Raw genomic sequence first — 23,400 nt, 5'->3', positions numbered from 1 at the left:
AATTGATTAGATTGCATGCATAATTTGGGTATTTTATATGTTTTATCTTTGGTTTCCCCTTTCCAGAAATGCCTCCTTCTTCCCAAGACAGATTGTTTTGTTAGGGCCTGAACCAGGGTGTCTCAACAGCTATTAGTGGTAAAAATATTGCAGGTTTAAACGTTGAAACTGAGTAACCCCCTTTAATTTTTTTCTTTTTTTTGCATTTTGGTCAGCTCAAAAAATTTCAAACGGAGTGCAATTGAGCGCATGAGTAATTCAATTCTCTAGTGTTTGTATTTTTCTTTTAGTTTTTACTGTGATATTTTCAAGAACCAATTCTTATACCAATTCTGAACCAATTCTTATGCTAATAAAATTATGCAGATGCCCCGGGTGCCCTCTTAAACCAGGAATTGGTAACCCTTGAAGCTAATGTTTTGAGTCAATTCTTTTTCTTCAATCATTTCACACGAAATTAAAACAATATATTTCACAAAAATACGCAGATAGTTTTGCAAATCCCTGTACATTGTTATCTTTACAAGACTTTATACAGAGGTGTCACGAAATGTCGAAGGAAGAAGGCTTGAAGACAGTAGAATGGGGGGTACCAGCCCCACGCGACACCCCTGCTGCCACCTATAACTTTTTTGCACACCAAAAATGGGCATAGCCTCCCCAGGGAGAATGATTGCATAATCGAAGTGGGTCAATGACCTAAATTTCCAAAAACAACAACAACAACATCGACCTTGACATTCGCTGAGAGCGTGCCAAAAAACAACAACAACAACATCGACCTTGACATTCGCTGAGAGCGTGCACTTACAACAACAACAACATCGACCTTGGAACACCTGTGCTATTGACCTCAATTCACCTATCGTGAATCAATAATTCCCCTTAGAAACAACAAATTAATTCCCCTTTCTCGACAGATCAATCAACCAAAGACATCATCTGTCAGACTTTAAAAATTTTCGCCTAGAAAAGATTCTCCAGGAATAGATCCAAGTCATTAATGTCATTGCCTCGGAAACAACTCTTTTGGTCGAACTCCAAAGGATATTAATAACCAAAGGCCATGGAAACAATTCTCCAAGAAACATCTTAGCGATGAATTATTTTAACGCGGGAATCAAGTTTCTTATTAATTTGAAATGCATTAGCGCAGAGATGCCAAAAACAAAAGGAACACGCTGAAATTACGTTTAGGGATTATTTGGGTGAAACCGTTTTAGACAGGCTAGGGAACTATTTCGGCGAAACAGTTAGAGAAATTTTGAAAGAAGATTTTAGGAAAGGTTTTAGAAGAGAATTTGAGGGTGAAACTCTGTGGTCGTTATAATACACAAGTTCCATTTGAACAGTGTTGTGAGGTCCTCTACCCCAACCCCAAAGGCTTCCGATCCCCCACCACAACCCCGAAGGAAGCTCCCGGTACTCAAAGGTCCCCCAAGCTCCCAAAGAGCCCCAGCCCCCCAAACGCCCTCCTCAGACCCTCAAAGGCCCTCCCCCGGTCCTCAAAGGCCCCCAAGCTCCCAAAGGGCCACCGGCGCCCCCAAAGGCCCACCCAGCCCCCCAAAGGCCATCCCCGGGCCCCCCAAAGGTCCATCGAGCTCCCAAAGGACCAACGGGGTCCCAAAGGCCCTCCACCGGTCCCCAAATGTCCCCCAGGCCCCCAACTGCCCTCCTCAGACCCTCAAAGGCCCTCCTCTGGTCCTCAAAGGGCCCCCGGGTCGCCAAACGCCCTCCCTGGACCCCAAAGGTCCCCCGGAATCCCATACATGCACACAAAACACATGCACGAAGACACGCACGCACAAGGCATATGCACACGAAACACGCAAGATCGAAGACTTGCACACTGAAACGGACGCACAAGGCGCACACACGCACAAAGACTTGCGCACGCGAAACACGCACACGCACGCAAGCTTACGCACACAAGAAACGCACGCACAAAGGCTGCGCCCGCATGAGCTGCGCACGCTCGAAGACACGCACGCACGCGTATGCGCGCGCAGAACGCGCGCTGGACACGCAAGACACCACCATGCCGGACACGCAGTTCCTGCCGCATGGGCTGCACACTGAGCTGCACAAGGCTGCGTGCGCGAGCTTGTGCTGAAACATGCGCACGGCTTACCGCGATCCGGGCTGCACGAAATGGACGCAGGCGCTGCACACCTGAAGCGCGCCATGAAGACGCCACCACAGGCTGCACCGAGCTTACTGCCGCACAAGGGCTGCGCCCCGCAGAACACTGCCGACTGCTGCCGAAACCATGCGCGCGCACAAGCCTGCCGCGCAAACGCACACGCAAGGGCATGCTGCCGCACGGATGCGCGCACACATTGCCGCCAGACACGCCTGAAGCACGCACATGCGCGCGGCGGCGGCGGCGGGCACACGGTTCTGCGGACACACACACACACACACACACACACACACACACACACACACACACACACACACACACACGAACCTTTTTATGGAAAAGATTCAAAATGTCCAAAGTTGTTCATTGATAGCAACGGCGCTGCGGTGGGGTGGAGGGGGACATTATACAAGAGGTGACTTCAAGAAAGAGTTTGGCCGGTGGGGGGTATTAAATAGTGGAATTTACCATTTTTTAGGAGGCAATCAGAGACATCGGTCTAGAAAACATCGGGGATGGGGAACGCCGCGGGGGGGGGGCATTAAATAGCGGAATTTGTGAGGAAATTGCTCTGCCTTGCACACACACAGACAAATTGTTACTTACTTATAATTTTTTCATAATTTCTTGAATGAAATTTCTGCTTTATGTATACAAGAGCTGACTTCAAGAAAGAGTTTGTTACCTATTTACAATTTCTTCATAATTTCTTGAATGAAATTTCCGTATTGTGTATTCAATAGGTGACAACAATAGAGTTTATTACTTACTTACGATTTTATCATGATTTCTTGAATTAAATATCTGTATTGTGTCCAGGAAGCTAATTCAAGAAAGCGATTGTTACTTACTTACAATTTCTTCATAATTTAATGAAATGAATTGAACTATTCTAAAGAATAAAGACGGGTTAAGCTTAAAGATATTTATTGCTTAAATGTATTAACAGATTTTTTTTTGAGAAAAAACAAAAACATATTTACATAAAAATAGTACTTAGAGTTCACTCTTACACGTCAAGAAACGATGGTCCCATGATATAGAATAGTTTTTACCATGTCTTATGGATTTATCACGATCAGGTATGCCCTTAGGTATTCACTGCGCGAAGAACCTAACCTCGTCTTCAGGACGATGATAAACCCCTTCAAATTTAGGACACTTAAACTCTTCTAGATTGAAAAGTGGAATCCTAGGGTCACACTTTTGAATTAAAATTTTATCTGTAGGTACATTACCCTTTACGTAGAGTGCTTCATACCCAAAAAAGCTGCAAATTCGATTGACTTCCTCCTGAACGTTTCTCAATTCCTGACCAGTATTATTAAGTGGTGTAATCCCTCTATCGTAGAATCCCAGTCTGTTTATATGACGTGATGTAGTACTCCACAAGCTTTTATCATGCTCAAACATATTATAGTTCACTATCCAATGATAACAGTCAATTTCTTCGTGTTCCATAGACAATAATAAAAATAAACATTCAAATATAACACCAAAAGATGATTTTTTGAAACCGATAAATTCGGTGTCATAGTCCTATCATCTTGGAAGCTATTAATGTAGTTGTTAAGTAGAGAAATACTTCATCAAACTTTTATACCTTCGCTCAAGGTTGAATGGAGTTATGGCTAGGGGTATGAGTCCTAAAACCATCTGAATTCATTGTGGGGAGGGGTCATAAAACCCTTAGAAGTCATTGCGGGGAGGAGTCATAGAACTTTCGGTATCTATTGCATGTAAATGAAGTCTGGAAATTACATTTTTTTTTATAATATCTGTATTGTGTATCCATGAGTTGAATTCAAGAAAGAGTTTGCTACTTACTTACTTACAATTTTTTCACAATGAGAAATCCGACAATGGATGATGGTAGAGAATTTATTCATTATAATAGATTGAATTTGTCAATGTTATCCGACGTATCCGACGCATGATATCGATAAAGAATGTTAATAAAGAATTTGTTCAATTTGATACTTAAATTATGTCAGTGTTATCAAACGTATCTGTCAAAAGACTTCGATAAAGAACTTATTCACTCTGATACTTTGATTTTGTCAATGCTATCTCAAGTATCTGTCAATAGATGTTGATAGAGAATTTATTCATTCTTATACTTAGATTTTCTCTATGTTAACCTATCTATCTGATATATGATGTATGTAAATTCCTTTTCTTATATCTCCGATGTTTTAATAGACATTCTAAACGTTCGATATGCTAACTTACTCTAAAAATAGTGAACACATAAAAAAGTAAGGCATAATATATTTCGAATGAAATAATCTCATGTAGAATATTAATACAGAAAATATATATTATTATACATTATTATTATCAATGAACAACTTTGGACATTTTGAATCTGTTCCATAAAATGGTTCACCACGTTCTCTCTTGATACTATTGCTATTGTCTTCTCTTAGTTCGTAATCTGTAGAATAATCATTATTCAATTTTGACTCATACACAATTTTTATAGGTGTATCATCGACAGGGTTAGTATTTTTTTCGTCTTTGGTATTATTTGATTCATTGACTGTTTGATCAATGGCAGTAACGTTTGCTGGTACTTTGTTTTTCGTTGATTCATCTTTATATTCCTTAGTGATATTTTCTGCCAATGCCCTTTTTATTTTTCTAGCAATTTCACTGTCTAATATCACACTATTTTTACACAGGTAACAGTTCCGGCACGTAGACAGGATATGGTTAATGATATTAATAGAAGAGTAGGCCTTTCTTTTCGTCTTTGCTTTCATTTGAATGCTAATACCCGAAAGCTGACGACATGGTTTAACACTGGGTAACATGTTACCACAAGCACTAGCAGGAAGATGCCCCTCTTTATCAACTATTATTTTTATGTTGGCATTCTCTTTGAGTGCAATCATCTCCGGAGATCTCAATCTCGCATATCCACCATCATAAAAGTTGAATTTTTTCGGTACTCCAAAGAAATTCAATTCCTTACTGTCATGACAATGCACGCATACGTTTCCGATAGTGCTACCACTTGTACTTATTTCATAGTTTAAATACTTCTTCTTTTCAGCATTCAATACTACAATAACACTATCATGTGAACAAACTTTCTTAAAATGTTTCATCTTCACTTTTTTAGAGATATTAGTTACATGTTTATCGTTCCACTGTGTAAAAAATACTGATTTAATACATGCAATAAACTAGGTAGTGTCCATAACCAGCCATAGAGCAATCGTGGGAAAGCCACATCGTGTCTCTGGGGAGGCATGGAGTACAATTGTTAGAGCCATAAAAATATCTGTCGAGGAGGTATCATCAGCAATAACCTACTTCTAATGAAGCATATCAAGTCACCTGTTTAGCGGGTACTAAATAACTACCATTTTTACTCCCTCTAGCATTATATTGGCTTACACTGAAAATAATTGAACGGAAAAATAAAAGCCCGATAAATATTTACTAGTTGGTGCGACAAACACAGCGCAACGTTTAGCTAGATAATAAAAAAAAGAATATGGATAATTAAGTCTTTTGTTCACCATTTTATATGAATAAACTGATTGAGTCGAGGGAGTGAATCCTTATTCTAGAACTCCTATTTCTGCAGTTTAAGTTAAAATAAAAGAATGAGGTAATTATATTGGCTTAAACTAAAAATAATTGAACAGAAAAAATAAAACCTCGATAAATATTTACTAGTTGGTGTGACAAACACAGAGCAACGTTTAGCTAATAGCTATAAAATACAATAAAACAAATATCTGTCGAGGAGGTATCACTAGCAATAAACTATTTCTAATGAAGCATTTCAAGTCACCTGTTTACTGGGTACTAAATAACTACCATTTTTACCCCCTCAAAACTTAATTTACCCCACACGTACCATTTTTCCGCACCAGCCACAAAACTCAATTCCTCCTAGAATTATTTAAACTAAATACTTACCCCCGCCTCCCACAGAAAGTTCAGAAAGACACAATAGCCTTATTTATAGTCGTATGTTTACCCGAATATTTAACACATACCATTTTTCCATACCATCCATAAAACTCAATTCCTTCTAGAATTATTTAAACTAAATAGTTACCCCCGCCCTAGAAAAATCAGAAAAACACAATAGCCTTATTTATAGTGAAGCGTTTCTTAGTCGTATGTTTACCCGAATATTTAACAAGTACCATTTTTCCACACCAACCACAAAACTCAATTCCTCCTAGAATTATTTAAACTAAATACTTACCCCGCCTCTCACAGAAAGTTCAGAAAGACACAAAAAGCTATTTTAAAAGGTATAAGAATTATTTATTTAACAGAAATCCTCGCTTTTTGAATGGCCACCAAGTAAAGAAAACATCACACGGAATAAAACAACAGAGTCTCTCAAACCCTGTAAAGCTATTTTAAAATGTATAAGAATTATTTATTTAACAGAAATCCTCGCTTTTTGAATGGCCGCCAAGTAAAGAAAAAATCACACAGAATAAAACAACAGAGTCTTTCAAACCCCGTAAAGCTATTTTAAAATGTATAAGAATTATTTATTTAACAGAAATTCTCGCTTTTTGAATAGCCGCCAAGTAAAGAAAAAATCACACAGAATAAAACAACAGTCTCTCAAACCCTGTAAATCTATTTTGAAATGTATAAGAATTATTTATTTAACAGAAATCCTCGCTTTTTGAATGACCACCAAGTAAAGAAAAAATCACACAGAATAAAACAACAGAGTCTCTCAAACCCCGTAAAGCTATTTTAAAAGGTATAAGGATTATTTATTTAACAGAAATCCACGCTTTTTGAATGGCCATCAAGTAAAGAAAAAATCACACAGAATAAAACAACAGTCTCTCAAACCCCGTAAAGCTATTTTAAAAGGTACTAGAGATATTTATTTCACAGAAATCCCCACTTTTTGAATGACCACCAAGTGAAGAAAAAAAAACTCAGAGTAAATCACCAGAGTCTGTCAAACCCAGTAAAACTATTTTAAAATGTATAAGAATTATTTATTTAACAGAAACCCTCGCTTTTTGAATGGCCGCCAAGTAAAGAAAAAATCACACAGAATAAAACAACAGAGTCTCTCAAACCCCGTAAAGCTATTTTAAAAGGTATAAGAATTATTTATTTAAGAGAAATCCTCGCTTTTTGAATGCTCACCAAGTAAATAAAAAATCACAAAGAATAAAGCAACAGAGTCTGTCAAACCCTGTAAAGCTATTTTAAAATGTATATGAATTATTTATTTAACAGAGATCCTCACTTTTTGAATGGCCACCAAGTCAAGAAAAAATCACACAGAACAGAACATCAGAGTCTCTCAAACTCCGTATATCTATTTTAAAATGAATAAGAATAATTCATTTAACATAGATTCTCACTTTTTGAATGGACAGGAGGTAAAGAAATAATCACAAAGAATAAAGCAACATAGTCTTTCAAACCCTGTAAAGATATTTTGAAATTTATAATAATTATTTATTTAACAGAGATCCTCGCTTTTTGAATGTCCACCAAGTAAAAAAAAATCACACAGAATAAAACAACAGAGTCTCTCAAACCCCGTAAATCTATTTTAAAATGTATAAGAATAATTTATTTAACAGAAATCATCGCTTTTTGAATGGCCACCAAGTAAAGAAAAAATCACACAGAATAAAACAACAGAGTCTCTCAAACCCTGTAAAGCTATTTTAAAATGTATAAGAATTATTTATTCAACTGAGATCCTCACTTTTGGAATGGCCACCAAGTAAAGAAAAAATCACACAGAATAAAACAATAGAGTCTCTCAAACCCCGTAAAGCTATTTTAAAAGGTATAAGAATTATTTATTTAACAGAAATCCTCGCTTTTTGAATGACCACCAAGTAAAGAAAAAAACCCTTGTATAACCGAAACCCCGTACAACTGAACCCCCGTGCTACTGAACCCTCGTACAACTCGACCCCATTTAACTAAACCCCCGTGTAACTATACCCGCTTTAACCGAATCCTCGTGCAACTCAACCCTCCGTGCAACTCAACTCCAGTGCAACTCAACCCCAGCCTGAGCGTGCACATATTTTCTTTTGGTGAATTGACTTTCCCTTTAAGCACTCTCTGAAAGTTCCAACTTAATATACAAATTCCTTTTATTCAAATCCCAACCACAAATCAAGTTATCGTATATTGAGCAACCTCTAATTTCTCTGATTGGCTCCTAAAAATGTCCACGTCAAACGATACATTCATTGTGCAATTCTTATCAAAAAAAAAAAAATTTCAATCATACTCTCAAAACATGTTTGACCACATTATACCTTGCCAAGTTTAAAAAACGTTGTAAAAAACTTGTGTGGGGAATCCCCGTTCATACTGCTATCTTTTTTGCAATGTTTAGGAACAGGCAGGGAATCCCCGCTCGTTTGGAATGATACCAACGAGGCATATGCAAATAGCACGTAGTTTCATAACGTGTTTAATCACGTGTAGAGGTCCCATAGAATAACAATGGAAGGAACATAAAGTAGTAGAAGTATAAGTTAACATACTACTCATATATCTTGCGAGCTGTCGAACGTTAGCCTGTACAACTATGGCCTCCAGCTTAAGATTACGTTTGTCAAATGCCTTCAGCGGCATCTAATACTAGTTGAATAATCTTCTATTAGATCCCTTCTTGTCTCCACAACCATCTGACATTCCTGGCAAATCAGCTATTGCAATTCAACTGATATAGTTCCGAAAATACCCAATTTTCGTAATGGCTTCAATAATTATTCGTTATTCCAAACCTTTCGAGTGAAAAAATATTTTTAGTGAGCGTAAAGCCAAATGGTGGAGTTACATCCTTTGTTTCTGTGCATTTCGCCTTTCTTTTCAATTTTGGTCTGCTTTCTCAAGAGAGCACATCCTTATAGGAGCTTTCCAGCAACTCTGAGAGACAAGAATGTAAGGTTCATACCAAGTCAGAGATGCCCAGTCTGAGCTGCTTCATCTCTCACTTTGTTACTTGTGATCCTAGAATGTTTTGGAGCCCACATAAGTTTAATACGGTTACCAGACAAGATACATATTGTCTCAGCCTATACTTATCAACAGCTCCAGTCTCTTAGTGCCCTCTCTTAGTGTTTCATTCCAAACCTTTCAGCCTAGAAGACCTTCTCAAATTCCCCAAAATAGTAATTTGTTATCATTTCATTCGAGTAAGGGACATTATAATGTATGACAATACCCGTCTCCAATTTTTCGTGGGTTCGCGATCTCAGGATAACAAGACTATCACGTTGTTTTTGGTGAAACGTTGCAATTTACTAGCTCCGTTTCATTTCCAGCTTTCATCGAAATCTAAAATGGTCTTTTAGGTTTTATCAAAGGGACAACACTAGGCTATCCTTGGACATTTGCAGCTCCCAACACTCAATCAATAGTGAACCGCAAGCATACACATTTTATTTTCAATTTTCTAATTTATTTATTTTCCCATTCAGGCAACATAAACCAACAGTTTTCACAGCAAAATATAATAGTTCAAATACTTGAGCTTATTCAGACAGAGAGGTCATTTTAGAAATTGGCAACACTGATCTTAAAAAAATTGAAGATTGCCAGACCCAGGTTTTTTTCCGGGGGAGGAGGGGGGGGTACTCGGATTTTTTCGGGTGGGGGAGGGGGTTACACAAGACAAACTAAAAAACGAATAAAAAATTTGTTTTTACCCATTTTTGTTACGTTTTTTTACTAGTCAGACAAACATTTCAGGGTGGGGGGGGGGTTCAAATCCCCTAATCCCTCCCCTGGGTGCGGCCTTGCTTATGAACATTACGGTCCAGGAAAAATAAAAAAAGAAGTTCATTTATTTGGTACTTCAGTGCGAGTTTTATCATTATAAAATATTATTTAATAGTAGGTATTAAAATAGTAGGGCACTATAATTGAAAGTAAAAAATTAGTTCATTGCCAACATTCCGGCTGCTACAACAGCGAGGCGTCCAAAATAAAAACAAAAAGCAAGAACGGTGAAAGTGCAAAAATAAAACAAAAGCATGAACGGGAAAAATTAAAAACGATACGGACTTGAAAAAAAAATAGAAAAAACTAAAAACAGAAAACAAAAGATCCTTTATTAATTTAAACCAAAGTTGCTGCGGAAGCTCTCTGTGGTGCTGAAAAAAACTTGCTAATGGGACCTTATCTTTGAGACTGTCAGCCGACGCTGACTCACAAAGTGACAATTTTGGTATCGAACGTCCTTAATTACACAGACGATATGTCCACAGTACGTTTTCCTTAATTGAAGTTAACATGCCTATAAACCAATTTCTTAACTATTTAATTAATCTTTTCATTTAGTTTTGGAATCCCAACTCTTCGGCACGACACCTTTAAAACAAACTCCGACTGGGAATCGTACCGGCACATTACAGATATTTTAAATACCTCCGGTTGATCATTATTAAAGCAAATAAAGATAATATCACAGATAAGGGTTTTAGATAATTATGCTGTAGGCAAGCATTCAGAGAAAATACTTATCAAGCAAAAATTTTCAATGTATCAGAAATCTGAAGCCATTATTGCTATTGGCTTATAATGACGCTGTGAGTTCTGATTGGACTTAGATAGGAAATTTGGGGAGTAACTTTTTTTTCCTTTTCTGTCAGTTAAGATTTTACTTTCAAGTACCATGTTCAAGATTGTTTTTTCAAAAACATGGAGTGAGTTAACTCAGTTCTCTAAAGACAAATGGTCAACTGTTCCACAGGAACTGAAAGTGGAGAAAATAACATTGTTCCAGACACTACTGTTGAGTCTGATTGAAATACCAGAAGCTAAAAAGCCTGCGCTTGACAAGGTGGACTATGTCACTAAATTGATACAAAATGACTCATCTCTTGCACAAGAACCATTTTCGGTTATCTTTTTAATCGAGACTCTTGTACCCCTTTCCATTGCTCAACCGTTCCCTCAACCTGTTCTGGAAAGGGCAAGCAATCTCTTATTCACTGGATTAAAACTGAGAAATGACCAAACCTCTAAGGACTTAAAAGTGTCATCGCCGATTTTAACTCAGCCTCAAGGTCAAGATAATTCAGCAAAAAGAGCCACCTCAAATAGAACATTTTCAAAAAAGGTCAGAAGAATTGACGAAAACATTGATGAGTTTGAAAGAGGAGTCAACGCTGTTGTAATGGTGAATGATGTCACAAATCATTTGACGAATGAAAATGATGATGATTGTTGTTGTTGTTGTTGTTGCTGTTATTTATTTGTGGATTATAATTGAGTCGAATCCACCCAAACCAGATTTTATTCCTGAGTCTTTATTTGTAAGTCAAATTTGCATCTATCTATAATATTAATCAATTAATAGAAGTAGCCTACATTAAAAGAAATCTTGTTTTTTTTTTATATTATCATACTTTCCTCCTTTACTATGGTACGGTATTTCTTTTACAGCTCTATATGTAAAGAGCGACCCATCATAATAGTAACTGAAACCTAAAAAAAGGAAAAAATAAAAAAAAGGAATGTTGATAATGATATATAAATGAAAAGAATCGGCTTTTCATAGTGGTCGCGTCAAATAAGTAAAAAAAAATTATAGAACCTTTGAAAAGCTAAGATTTGATCTAATATAGACATTAAAAGAATCTATCATAAGTTCTTTGTACTAAAAAAACTAAATAAAAAATAAATAAATAAAACCTATAAAAGCTAAAGAAAAAAAAGAAAAAAAAAGAGTTAAAGAAAGATTAAATTCAATATATAAATCAAAAGCTAGATATCCATAAGCGCAAAAACCTTTCTAATATGCAAAGCTTCTTAGCTCTAGACGTACTCAATGAAAAGTTATTTGATACATAAGCTTACAATTTGGGCTAAGAGTAACTGAAACTCTTAAAAAGTGAAGGTTTGATAGCAATTAAAAGAATCGGCTTTTTTATTGTGATTCTGAATATGCCAAACGAACTAAGTTTAAACTGATCCTCTCAAAAGCTACGAGCCTTAGAATATTTGCTCCATTTTAGAAAAAGATTTAACACTCTCAAAGGGGTGAGTGATCTTAATAAAAACTACATCATCAGCTCTAGCATATTAGAGAACCCTATGGCAGAGGTTTCAAGCTCATTTCTACAAATTTGGAATTTTCCTTTTTTCCGAGAAGATAGATCAGGGATGTGATTCTTTTTTTTTCTCTCTTTTTTACCTCAGTGATGGACTTATCGAACTAAAGGTCATAGAAAATTGAGAAGGGGAACATTTAAACGGAAACTAATAATCCCAGGTCCGTTTTCGAGCAAAGAAACAGGTTGTGTCACAGCAAAGTAGTATTTTCTTGTCATTTTGTCATGCAAGGCAACAATTTTGGTCCAAAAGGTGCCAAAAAGCTGGCAAGTGAAAATCCCGAGGTAGATAATTACAATTTTTATTTTATTATATTATATTATATATTATTATATAAATATATTTATATTATATTATTCATATTATTATTATTTTATTATAATTTATAATTGTAATTAAAAGCTAATAAGATAATTATAATTATCTTATTAGCTTATAAACTTACAACTATCAAAACTATAAGCCGAGTCTTCCAGTTTCAGAGCCAGAAATACCGTGGGGTAGCGTATCGTCCCTAACGATGCACGTACTCCTTCCAACAGTTTGTATTGACCTTGTTTTAAAGCTTCATCCAACTTATTTGATTTACTTGAGGCTAATTAACATTATGTACGCTGGTGTGTAACTGCATATAAGCTATTATGGAGGAGGACGTTGGATTTTGTGCAGGAGGAAGGTGCTTGAACCTCAAAAAGCGTGTTTTTATGCCCAAATTCCTAACTCTGTGAGTCTTCAGATAAATATAGGAGGTCGGAGAGGGGGTAAGAATAATTAATCTCTTATTCCCCTTTATTCCCAAGCTTTTTTTTACCATGCCAGTAACCCATAACCATGTAACCATGGTTTTTTTCACCATGCCTGTAACATGAGTGCTGTGAGTACCCCTCGTATGGCAGACGATATTGTTATCTGTGTAACATAAAAGATTTTGTTCAGATTCCTACTGCTACATAAGGCGGGGGGGGGGGGGGACTGTGGAAATAATGACAACTGTAACTACATTTTGAAAATTCAGACCCCTCCTAATAAATAGTGGAAGCGGTATATATTTTTTAAAGGATGATTATAATTCATGGAGCATCGCTGTACGAACATAAAAACCCGAGTGAAATACGGGTTTGAAGGAACGGGTTTATACGGGTTTCAAACCGTATAACATATATATATATATATATATATATATATATATATATATATATATATATATATATATATATATACATATATATATATATATATATATATATATATATATATATATATATATATATATATATATATATATATATATATATATATATATATATATATATATATATATATATATATATATATATATATATATATATATATATATATACATATATATATATATATATATATATATATATATATATATATATATATATATATATATATATATATATATATATACATAATACTGTTCTTTTCGGCCATCTATTTAGGGCCAAAGGAAAGGCAGGTCGTTCTCGAATGGAGTGGGGATGGGGAAATATATTAATTTATTATTTATTAGTATTTATTTATTTGTTCCAGAGGCACTTCACATGGAAGGTGCGGTCATATAAACTTCGGAGGGGGCTCATTCAATTGCAAATTAAAAGTTCTAGCTTCCATTTTACAAGTCAAAAGTGATTAGAGGGCAAAAAGCCATCCCACACTGTTTTTCACCGAACGCATCCGATCAAAATTTTTAGATGACTGTTTCGTTCAAAATGATCCAACAGTCAAATAAACATGCCTCTGGGTTTAGCAACCCCAACCCCCTTTCTAGCCCTGGGGCAAGGATTGTAAGCTATACAAGTTGCCCATTAAGATATATGGAAAGGGTGATCGTAGAAACTTTGGAGGGGGTTCATTCAATTGGAAATCAGAAGTTCCAGTGCTCTTTTGAAGATTTAGCCTGCTTTTCAACCAGTTGCTACTGAATGACACTTGTTATTGACGACTTGTTATAAAGATCAGCACAAAATACCTTATTAAAAATTCAGATATCCATATTGCCCTCTAACAAAGCTTTATCCAAGATTTTTGTTTGGAAAGAGGAGGGGGGTTAAGAAAAATAAAAACGCAAAAAAAAATTGTTTAGATGCATTTCTTTTACTTTTTTATGAGTTGGACAAAACGTTCAAAGGAGAGGGGTCAAACCTGGCAACTCCCACCCATGAGCGCCCATAAGCTGAATTCCAGGGGGGGGGGGGCAAACCTGGTCTAACTGGCACTTTTAATGCTATATAATAGAAATATCAGAACAGGAATATAAAACTAAGGCAGCATCATTCAGCCAGGGGGGCAGGCGCCCCCCCCCCTCCCTGGATACAGCCTTGCCCTAGAATCATTTCCTAAACTTTTTCCACACATACAATATCCTTGTTCAAAATTTCAAATAACTGATTGGAAATCAAAGTTAAACTTCAGAGTAGCATAATCTAAGCAAGCCAAAAAGGACTAACTGTTACTGTTTGAACTATTTAAATTTTTATCCTTTTACCATTGGACCTCATTCTTTCTGATGTACATCACCTAGTTCACCTGTTTGCAAGGATTCATCCCACTTCCTTCCATCCCTTCCATTCATCCCATCCCTTCCTTACACTGAATAACAATATTGCATTGAGGGTAATTTTCTTAACTGAATTTTAAGAAAAATCAAAAAGGGCTAGATTTCAAGAAAGAAAGAACTTTTCATTAATTAATGTTCATCAATTTGTTTTAAGTAGATTTTGCAAAATTTTTAGGCAGTGATTTTCAAGAGGATTAGACCCTGAAATTCAGGACAATAGAGAACCCTATTGCAGTTTTCAATCCCCTATCTACCAAATTATGATTTTTTTTTTTTTTTTTTTTTTTTTTGAAGGATGGTCATGGACGCGGAGATAGGAGGAGTTTTCGGGAGGTAGCAAATTCAAACGTAGTCTAAAGATTCTAGTGCTCTCTATTTGTGCTCTCTAAGCAAGAGAGATTGTGCTGCATCGAAGTGGCGTTTTCTGTCACTTTATGGCACATGATATTATTGGCTGAAAGATTGCCAAAACGCCATAAAGAGGACATTACGAAATAGCCAATTTATTTGGAATTAACAGAAGCCTGAAAAACGGGTTTTAATTTTCTATAAAGCAGTGAAATACAAAACAATTAATTATGCACAAAAGCTCCGAAAATTTCGGCCCCACATCCGGGAGCCTTTCTCAACGGAAAAACATAAAATAAAATAAATAAATAAAATAAAAAAACTTAACTTACATCACAATAAAACATACTAAACACATAAAGAGAAAGAAAAAAAGAAAAATATAAATAAATAAGAAAAAAATAAGAAATATGAATAAATAAATATGAATAATAAGAAATAAGAATATGTGAGTTTTGTTTTTTCTTATTTATTTATCTTTTCTCTGTTTTTCTTTCTCTTTATGTGTTTAGTATGTTTTATTGTGATGTAAGTTAAGTTTTTTATTTTATTTATTTATTTTATTTTTTTCCTGTTGAGAAAGGCTCCCGGATGTGGGGCCGAAATATTCGGAGCTTTTGTGCATAATTAATTGTTTTGTATTTCACTGCTTTATAGAAAATTAAAACCTGTTTTTCTTGTTTAAAAATTTTTCTTGTTTGTTATTTTCAGAGTTGGGCCAAGCCCAGTCTCTACAACTGCAAGTCTGTCAAAGTTAATTATAATCTTTGAACCAATAGCTATTTAAGTAATTAAATAAAAAATCGTAATAGTGCAAGCCTTATTCCTACTTTGGAGCAATGGGGTTGCACTGGGCACTGAGCCTTAACAGCATATGTACTTGCCTGGGCCTTAAAATTTAGCTATTCTTTGACCATTTGTAGTGCACAGGGCATCTACATTGACCGTCTGGTACTATCATAAAAATTAATAAAATTATTCAATATTATAATTAATCATAATTAAATATAAAAACTAGTCTTTAACTAGAATTCCTACAGAATATATGTTAATTACACTTTTATTGTAATTATAGGTCTGGTATTTAGTATTATTAGTCAAGATGGTGGATGCAGGAAAGATACTAAAAGTAGAACAGATAAGGTCCTCGGTGATTTTTTTAAGTTGAAAATAGTCTGGAAGAATAGGAAGATAAGCCAGGAAACCAAGATTAGAATATTGGAAGCAACAGTGACGACAGTGGTTAAGTATGGTTCTGAACTGTGGGTACTCCAAATGATAGCAGAGGATTTGTTAGATGTTTCCCAGAATTGTGTTGATATTCTTTGATACTGTTGATACTGATTTGGTTGATGTGTTGATACTGTTTTCGTTGATACTCTACTTCTTAACTTGGGATGAGAAATAAAATTAACATATGAGATGAGAAATAAATTTCAACTGCAATAATTGTGTAATAAATAATAAACTATAATAATTGTTATTTCTATCTATTAGGTTGGACGCGAGGAATATAGCGAAAGGGTTTCAATACTTGAGGCATTGGCAGAAAGAAATACTGAACTGAAGAATATTCAAGAAGAGATTAAAAAATATAGATTGCGATTTAGGCATTTTTAAAATCTTTAAGTCCCCTCATCTTGATATTTGAAATTTTACGTGTATTGACCTAAAGGAGGCATAAATGGCCATTAACTTAGTTTTTTTTTTTTTTTTTTTTTGGTTGTCCTCTAGGCATTTTTTATGCAAAAAAAAAATATTATCTGTATAAAAACAGTTTTTATAGAATGCTAGTGTTATTGCAATACTTTTTTTCTCTCTCTCTCTCCTTAAATGTATATGAATGTGATGTCATTTACATGATTTTTTTTCAGAATTAAGACTCTAATCTAAAGTATAGTCAGCCAGAGTGCATGTCCTAACCATAATCCACCAAAATATTGCCATGATCCACTAGTGGGGCCTGCACCCCATATTGGGAATCACAGATCTAGATCCAAACAAAACCAGGTCATTCCCAAATGGGTAGGGCTGAATTTGAAGCTTTGAGACTTCTAGGTCCAATCACTCTTGTTGCTCCATTTTTGCAAGATTTTGGGGAAATTCCCAAAAATTTGGGGATAGTGGAGGCACTGAACAGTATGCAACTGATGAGCCAAAAGTAAAGTAAGAGAGGTGATACCAAACCCTCAGCTGCCGTTCTTGGGAGACATCTGACAGTTTGCAAGTGGCCATGGAATTCCTATGTTCTTTAAAAATTCATTCTCTATGAATAGGTAGTGCAGCAGTAGGGTGCAAATGGCACTTTGACAAAAAATGACATCAGTATCAGTCCACCTTTTGTAAGAAAAAATTCATTAATAATTTATTGCACCCCCTGGCATTGTGTGCTCCTAGGCCCAGGCCTATTGGTAAATTTGGGTCTGCAAATGGGGTGGGAGAAGGCTGTGAAGAAAGATTTTAGGGAAACTTGAACTTCTGGGGAGGGCATAAAGAAGGAGGTTCTGAATATATTGGGATGGAGAAAGAGCATTTGTAGCCATGTTGGCCTTGGCTACCCTTTGTACTGCAGCAAGTTGTTACTAGTAGTAGTAAGGTCCATCTTTCCAACTTTTGAGACTTTTTAGTTGTTCTTGTAATTTAAATGATGTAATAAAATATATTTCAGTTGTATTTCATTTTTATGAAATACATCTGAACTGAATGTATTTTAACTGAATGTATTTCAGTTTTATCTTGAATTGTTGTTATGTTTTTGTTGTGACAAGCTTCTTCAAGCTTGTAACATTAGGTAGTAATAAATAAACATACATTCTAGGGAATAGTTCATACTATTCTAGGGAATATTTTTCACATGAAAAAATGAATCAAAGGGGCAGAAAGGGAGATATAGGTGATCAGAATCATAACATAGTGCTATATGAATTTGTAGCCTAATTCACATAACCCAAATGCATAACCTGTACATATACCAAAATATGAAAATTGTTATTTCAGATTTTAGCTCACAAACATTACATTGTGGCATAATTTTGGTCCCTTAAATTTTTGCTAGAATCTGCTATGATATACTCCAGTGTGATCAAGAACAATGATGGCACATCTTACTATATTCATAACATGAACCCATGTCTTAATATTTGCATGACAGGAAGACATGATGACACGTGTCAACAGCCCCAAAAATTCAGTTTATCTAAAGCCTTGCAGTCTCTTGGCATTCAGCCTTGCTTTGTAATAAATTTAATTACCTTTTGACATTAATCATTGATGCCAACTCAGCAAGCTTAATTTTATTTAAAATAAAATAATAGATATAATTGAAAAATAGAACATTCAGGACCTTATCCAAGCAAAACTTACAATTTGTAGGTAAATGATGTAGGAATTTTTATAGATCTTATAGGACCTGACAAAAAAAAAACTGTTTTGATAGTTTGAGCAAGAAGTGCCCAGAAATTCTAGGATTTTTGGGAGGCCTGGGCACTTAATGAGAATAAGTAAATAAGAAAACTTTTTACATCAAACTTAAACATCATAGTAAAAAGTTTTCTAAATAAGATAACTTTTTAACAAACTTAAACATCAAAACCCTTTAACCCCCCTTCTTGACCCCCCCCCCCACACACACACACACACACACACACACAAAAAGAAGCAAAAAACAATTCAAAGTTTCAAGTCAAAAGTTTCATCCATGAGATAAAACAGGGTACTCACTAAAACAGCACATATAATTTGCTGCAGTTTTCATGGAACCTCCATCCTTGCATACAATTTATTTCACTAGAGAATCAGTCAAAACAGGGGAAAGATAAATGAGATGACATATACACAAAATTCATTCAAAGCTATAAAAATTATGAAATTTTGTAAAAAAAAATAAATAAATAAATAAAAAACATACAAAATAGATCTTTGGTGTGCCAAAAATGATATTTAGGTACCTTAATTGACTTAACAGCAAATCACAATTAATTCTAAAAATTAAAAATTCAGGCCTAGCCTAAACCAGCATTTCCCAAACTATGGGCCATGATCAACCAATGAGTCTCAAGCAAATATTGAATGGATTGTAGTTGCTAGCATTAATATTGGTAATACTCAGATTCCATAGTGGCAAGTATTGGAACTTATTTGTTCTTATTGAAATTAAAAAAAAATTACAACCAATATGAACGAAAGACAGTTAAAATAAGAAACACAACTTAAATACTGTAATTTGTTTATTACTTACATAGCCACACCTGCAAGTTTTTTTGCAAAGTTGATTCAATGGAAAGGATGTATTTGTTTCTGATTTTTCTCCATTACAGTTTCAGTATCAACTCCAACTTTAGTTACTTTTAACTGCAGTGAGTTTGATATATCCAATTTATTTCTAGAGTTAGTTTTAATTTAAGCCACAGCCAAAAATTTGGCCTCACATAGATATGAGCTAAAAAAGAGGAGGGAGACTTTCATAACTTCATCAAACAAGCAAGGATAGTTATCAACAACTCAGAGCCAGAATTTCAGTAACTGGTTATGATTAAAAGTATTTTCCAGTTATATATCTTCTGATAAATCAATGAATTCTTCACTTGCTTTTGTTGATATACCAGTTGGTAGGTTCTCTGGATATGGGTTACATGTCCAGCTCAACAAATCATATATATATATATGATATAGTTTATATATATATATATATATATATATATATATATATATATATATATATATATATATATATATATATATATAAACTTTTTCATTTCCTCCCCAAAATATTTTCTAACAGTGATAAATGACAGGAAATTACACAGTACATTCATCTTAGGCTGATGTAAAAAAAAAAATAGTTTGATTTATGTTTCCTATTTTAAGAGTCCTTACAAATAAATGTAAAATCAGTTAAATAATTAAGTAATTTAATTACATTGAATAATTTAATTAATTAAACCATTAAATTTAATTAATTACAGTTATTAATTTAATGACTAATTCAATTATTGATTAATTTAATTACAATTAAATGTTAGATACAGCAAAGAGGCTCTTTGCCTTTTAAGAAGCAATTGGAAATTAATTATAAGAGATGGTAGATGAATTAAATCTTCTCAACTTGAACCATGTTGTTTATTATTTCTAGACTCATTGTAGTTATGTTGAGGCTAATTATCTTCAACAACCGGATGCTTTGAATTGTAAAGAAAAAAACCAGGCTATTAATACTTTTGGGCTTGGTATAACATATGGTTTTATTGGATGAGTTTTCCTCAACCTAATAAACTGACTTCCACTTTCTACTAAACTGACTTCACCCAATAAACTGACTATTTAGTGGTCTTAGTGCAATGGGAGCATTTTTAGTAAACACAATAGAAGTATTTGATTGGCTAAATCAGATATTTGACAAATGATACTGATGCCAAGAATACAGAAGAAATGCAGGTAAATATTTAGTGGTTAATCTCTCTATAAGGAAACATGGAAAATTTATGCTTTTTCATACAATTTAGCAAGAAAGGAAGTGAATACATCACTTAATGCCTTTTTATCCATTGATTTTGAATTGAAAATCAAGTATTTTGCAGTAGGCATCAATACATGACTAATTGTAGGAAAAAGCCAAGACAGATAGTCTGAATGATTGAGAGGCAACAATGTTTAAATGGCATGGTTAAATGGTGGCAGTAAGTATGACTCTCTTATTGGACAAGTACTTGTGTGTTAGTTTTTGGAAACGCACGCCTGCCTAGAGTCTCAGGCAGGTTGACCAAAAATTTAAAATTGACATAGGACCATTATATTACCTGGCTAAGAGGCAAACAAGGCATGCCCGCCTATGGTCTTAGGAAGGTCGAACAAGAATTTAGAATTGACACAGGACCATTAATTTACTTGGAATAACAGTTTTCCTCAACATACTAGACTGACTTTCACTTTTTACTAAACTGACTTCACCCAATAAACTGACTATTTAGTGGTCTTAGTGCAATGGGAACATTTTTAGTAAACACAATAGAAGCATTTGATTGGCTAAATCAAAGATATTTGACAAATGATACTGATGTCAGCAATACAGAAGAAATGCAGGTAAATATACAGGTAAAATGCAGGTAAATGCAGGTAAGGAAACATGGAAAATTTATGCTTTTTCATACAATTTAGCAAGAAAGGAAGTGAATACATCACTTAATGCCTTTTTTATGGTTTTTACAAATATAATAATTGCTTCTGGGACAAATCCTTTTTTGATACCCTTAAAGGGGCTTGAGACAGCCCATAGTAACCAAAAGTTTAAAATGGGTTTCTATAAAAAAAAATTCAAGTAAAAAGAAAAATGTCCTTTGTAACTGATTGACAAATGATAATTATTATTTCAACTAATCTTAACAGTAAAAGTTTATTTTGAAAACAAATTTACATGAATTTTTATAAAAAAAATTCCTAAGACCCATCAAAAACTGCATCACAGCAAAACAAAAGTACATCATTGGAATCAACATTGTTGAAAAACCCTCAGCAGGAAACTTACAGCCCTCGCCCTGAACACCCTATTTTTGCATATGCAGCACTAATCTCTTTTTGACATCAGTTTGCTGTGACATCATTGTCAAAGGGTTTCAGGCTCTATTTTTAAATTCCCAAAATTTGTTTTAAAAATAAAATTTTACTATTAAGGCTAAGGAAAATAATAATTATCATTCCTGAATCAGCAGAAAAGTCTACACTAGCTACTTTTCACTATCTAAGAAAATGAAAATTTCAGTAATGAATCCAGGACCAAAAACATAATTCAGGAAGGTATTACCAAGCTATTATGTTTACCCTCTTCTGATTTCTAAGTCTTAGAAATTTGCCTTCTTGATAAGTCTTATTTAAAAAAAGAAAATTCAGGTCCTTGTCCAAACAAAACTTACAACTTGTAGGTCTATGATATCCTAATTTTTATACCTCTTGGAATTTTGATAAAACAATGTTATAGGCTACCTTAATTTTCAGTTCTTTTTTCTCTGATTTTAGTTTTGAAAACGCAAATCCTGTTATTTGAGTAGAATTTTAAGCCAAATCAATGTTGTTTTTTTTAATCAGGAGATATATTTACTGATCTTTGAAATCTCAAAAATTGGGCTGGAGCAAAGTTGTGAAGCTAAAATACTACTCTTGTGCTTCATTTAAGCAGAAGATTTATTTTGCAAGGTTTCACTTTTATAGGACAAATATATTTTAAGGTCATTAAATGTCAGTGCCCTCTAGACAGAGAGGGAGTGGATGTAGGCACTTTAAAAGGTAAATATTAAGCAGTTCACATAAATAGCCTATAGATAGATTGAACACTGGTACTTACATGTTATAGCAACAACATTGAAGAAGGGAAGATAAGTTAATCATAATGAAATATACCAAAATATGATGAAAGTAAAATACTTTAGTAACAAAATTATGCAAACTACAACAGAATTATGGAAAACAGGCTTCCCAGAATGCATTATATTAAATAACTAACCACCTCTATATATTAAATATTTAATTTAAAATTCATGTGCATAGTACTTTATCTTGCTCAGGCTAAGCTGATTATTTCTGAGTGGATACAGAAAACCAGTTTCATTACAGATCAAACAAAGTCCATTACAAACAAGGTCACTATAACATGTAAGTACCCCTTTTTATGCTCTTTCCAAATATAACAATTGCTTTACTTACAAATTCAATTTTAAACCCTTTACAGACCATTAAAGATGATACCTTTTTCTCTTTTTCTCTGTTACCATCAATCAAGTTAAAACTATTTTAGCTGTAATTGAATTGATGGTGACAAAATTGAGAATCAATAAATGCATGGGAAATATATAATATGGTCTATATATTTGGGTAAGGTTAAAAAAGTTAGGTTTGATTACATTCAGTTAGGTTAACATTGAATTTGAATGTAAAACAATTATTATATGCCTATTTGGAAACAGCATAAGAAGAAGACATCAAGCAGTTTGTTCACTTTATTCAAAGGTCATTTACATGAGATACTCAATATTGTGAGCTAGGGTACAGCCTACTGATGATTTGACAGTTTTTGTAAAAAAAAAAAAACAGTTTTTCTACTCCAGGAGTCCTAATTTAAAGACTTTTGGTTTGAAAAGGGTTTCAGTATGTAGGAAAAAAATCTAGGAATCTAAATGTTTGATGAGAAGCTTCAAGTTTTATCTACAAAGGGTACAAAACTCCAATTTTACAAAAC

General features: G+C 34.4%; 1 protein-coding gene across 2 annotated transcripts; it reads left to right on the top strand.

Moving 5' to 3' along the window:
• Positions 1-10,797: 10,797 nt before the first annotated feature.
• On the top strand, positions 10,798-17,785 carry LOC148948749 (uncharacterized). 2 transcript variants are annotated; one of them, XM_089094077.1, is made up of 2 exons: positions 10,798-11,445; positions 17,051-17,785. In XM_089094077.1, exon 1 carries the CDS (start codon positions 10,803-10,805, stop codon positions 11,400-11,402), a length of 600 nt encoding a protein of 199 aa, XP_088950203.1. In that variant the 5' UTR covers positions 10,798-10,802; the 3' UTR covers positions 11,403-11,445; positions 17,051-17,785. The 2 variants fall into 2 exon arrangements, with proteins under 2 accessions (XP_088950203.1, XP_088950202.1); XM_089094076.1 differs by lacking the exon at positions 17,051-17,785 and adding an exon at positions 16,252-16,786.
• The last annotated feature ends 5,615 nt before the right edge of the window (positions 17,786-23,400 follow it).

The sequence above is a fragment of the Artemia sp. Qi Xiang Cuo genome, chromosome 9 (genome assembly GCF_049724085.1).
Source record: "Artemia sp. Qi Xiang Cuo chromosome 9, ASM4972408v1, whole genome shotgun sequence".
Taxonomy (NCBI): domain Eukaryota; kingdom Metazoa; phylum Arthropoda; class Branchiopoda; order Anostraca; family Artemiidae; genus Artemia; species Artemia sp. Qi Xiang Cuo.
The sequence above is the reverse complement of the archived record's forward strand: the minus strand, read 5'-3'. Positions and strand labels throughout refer to the sequence as shown.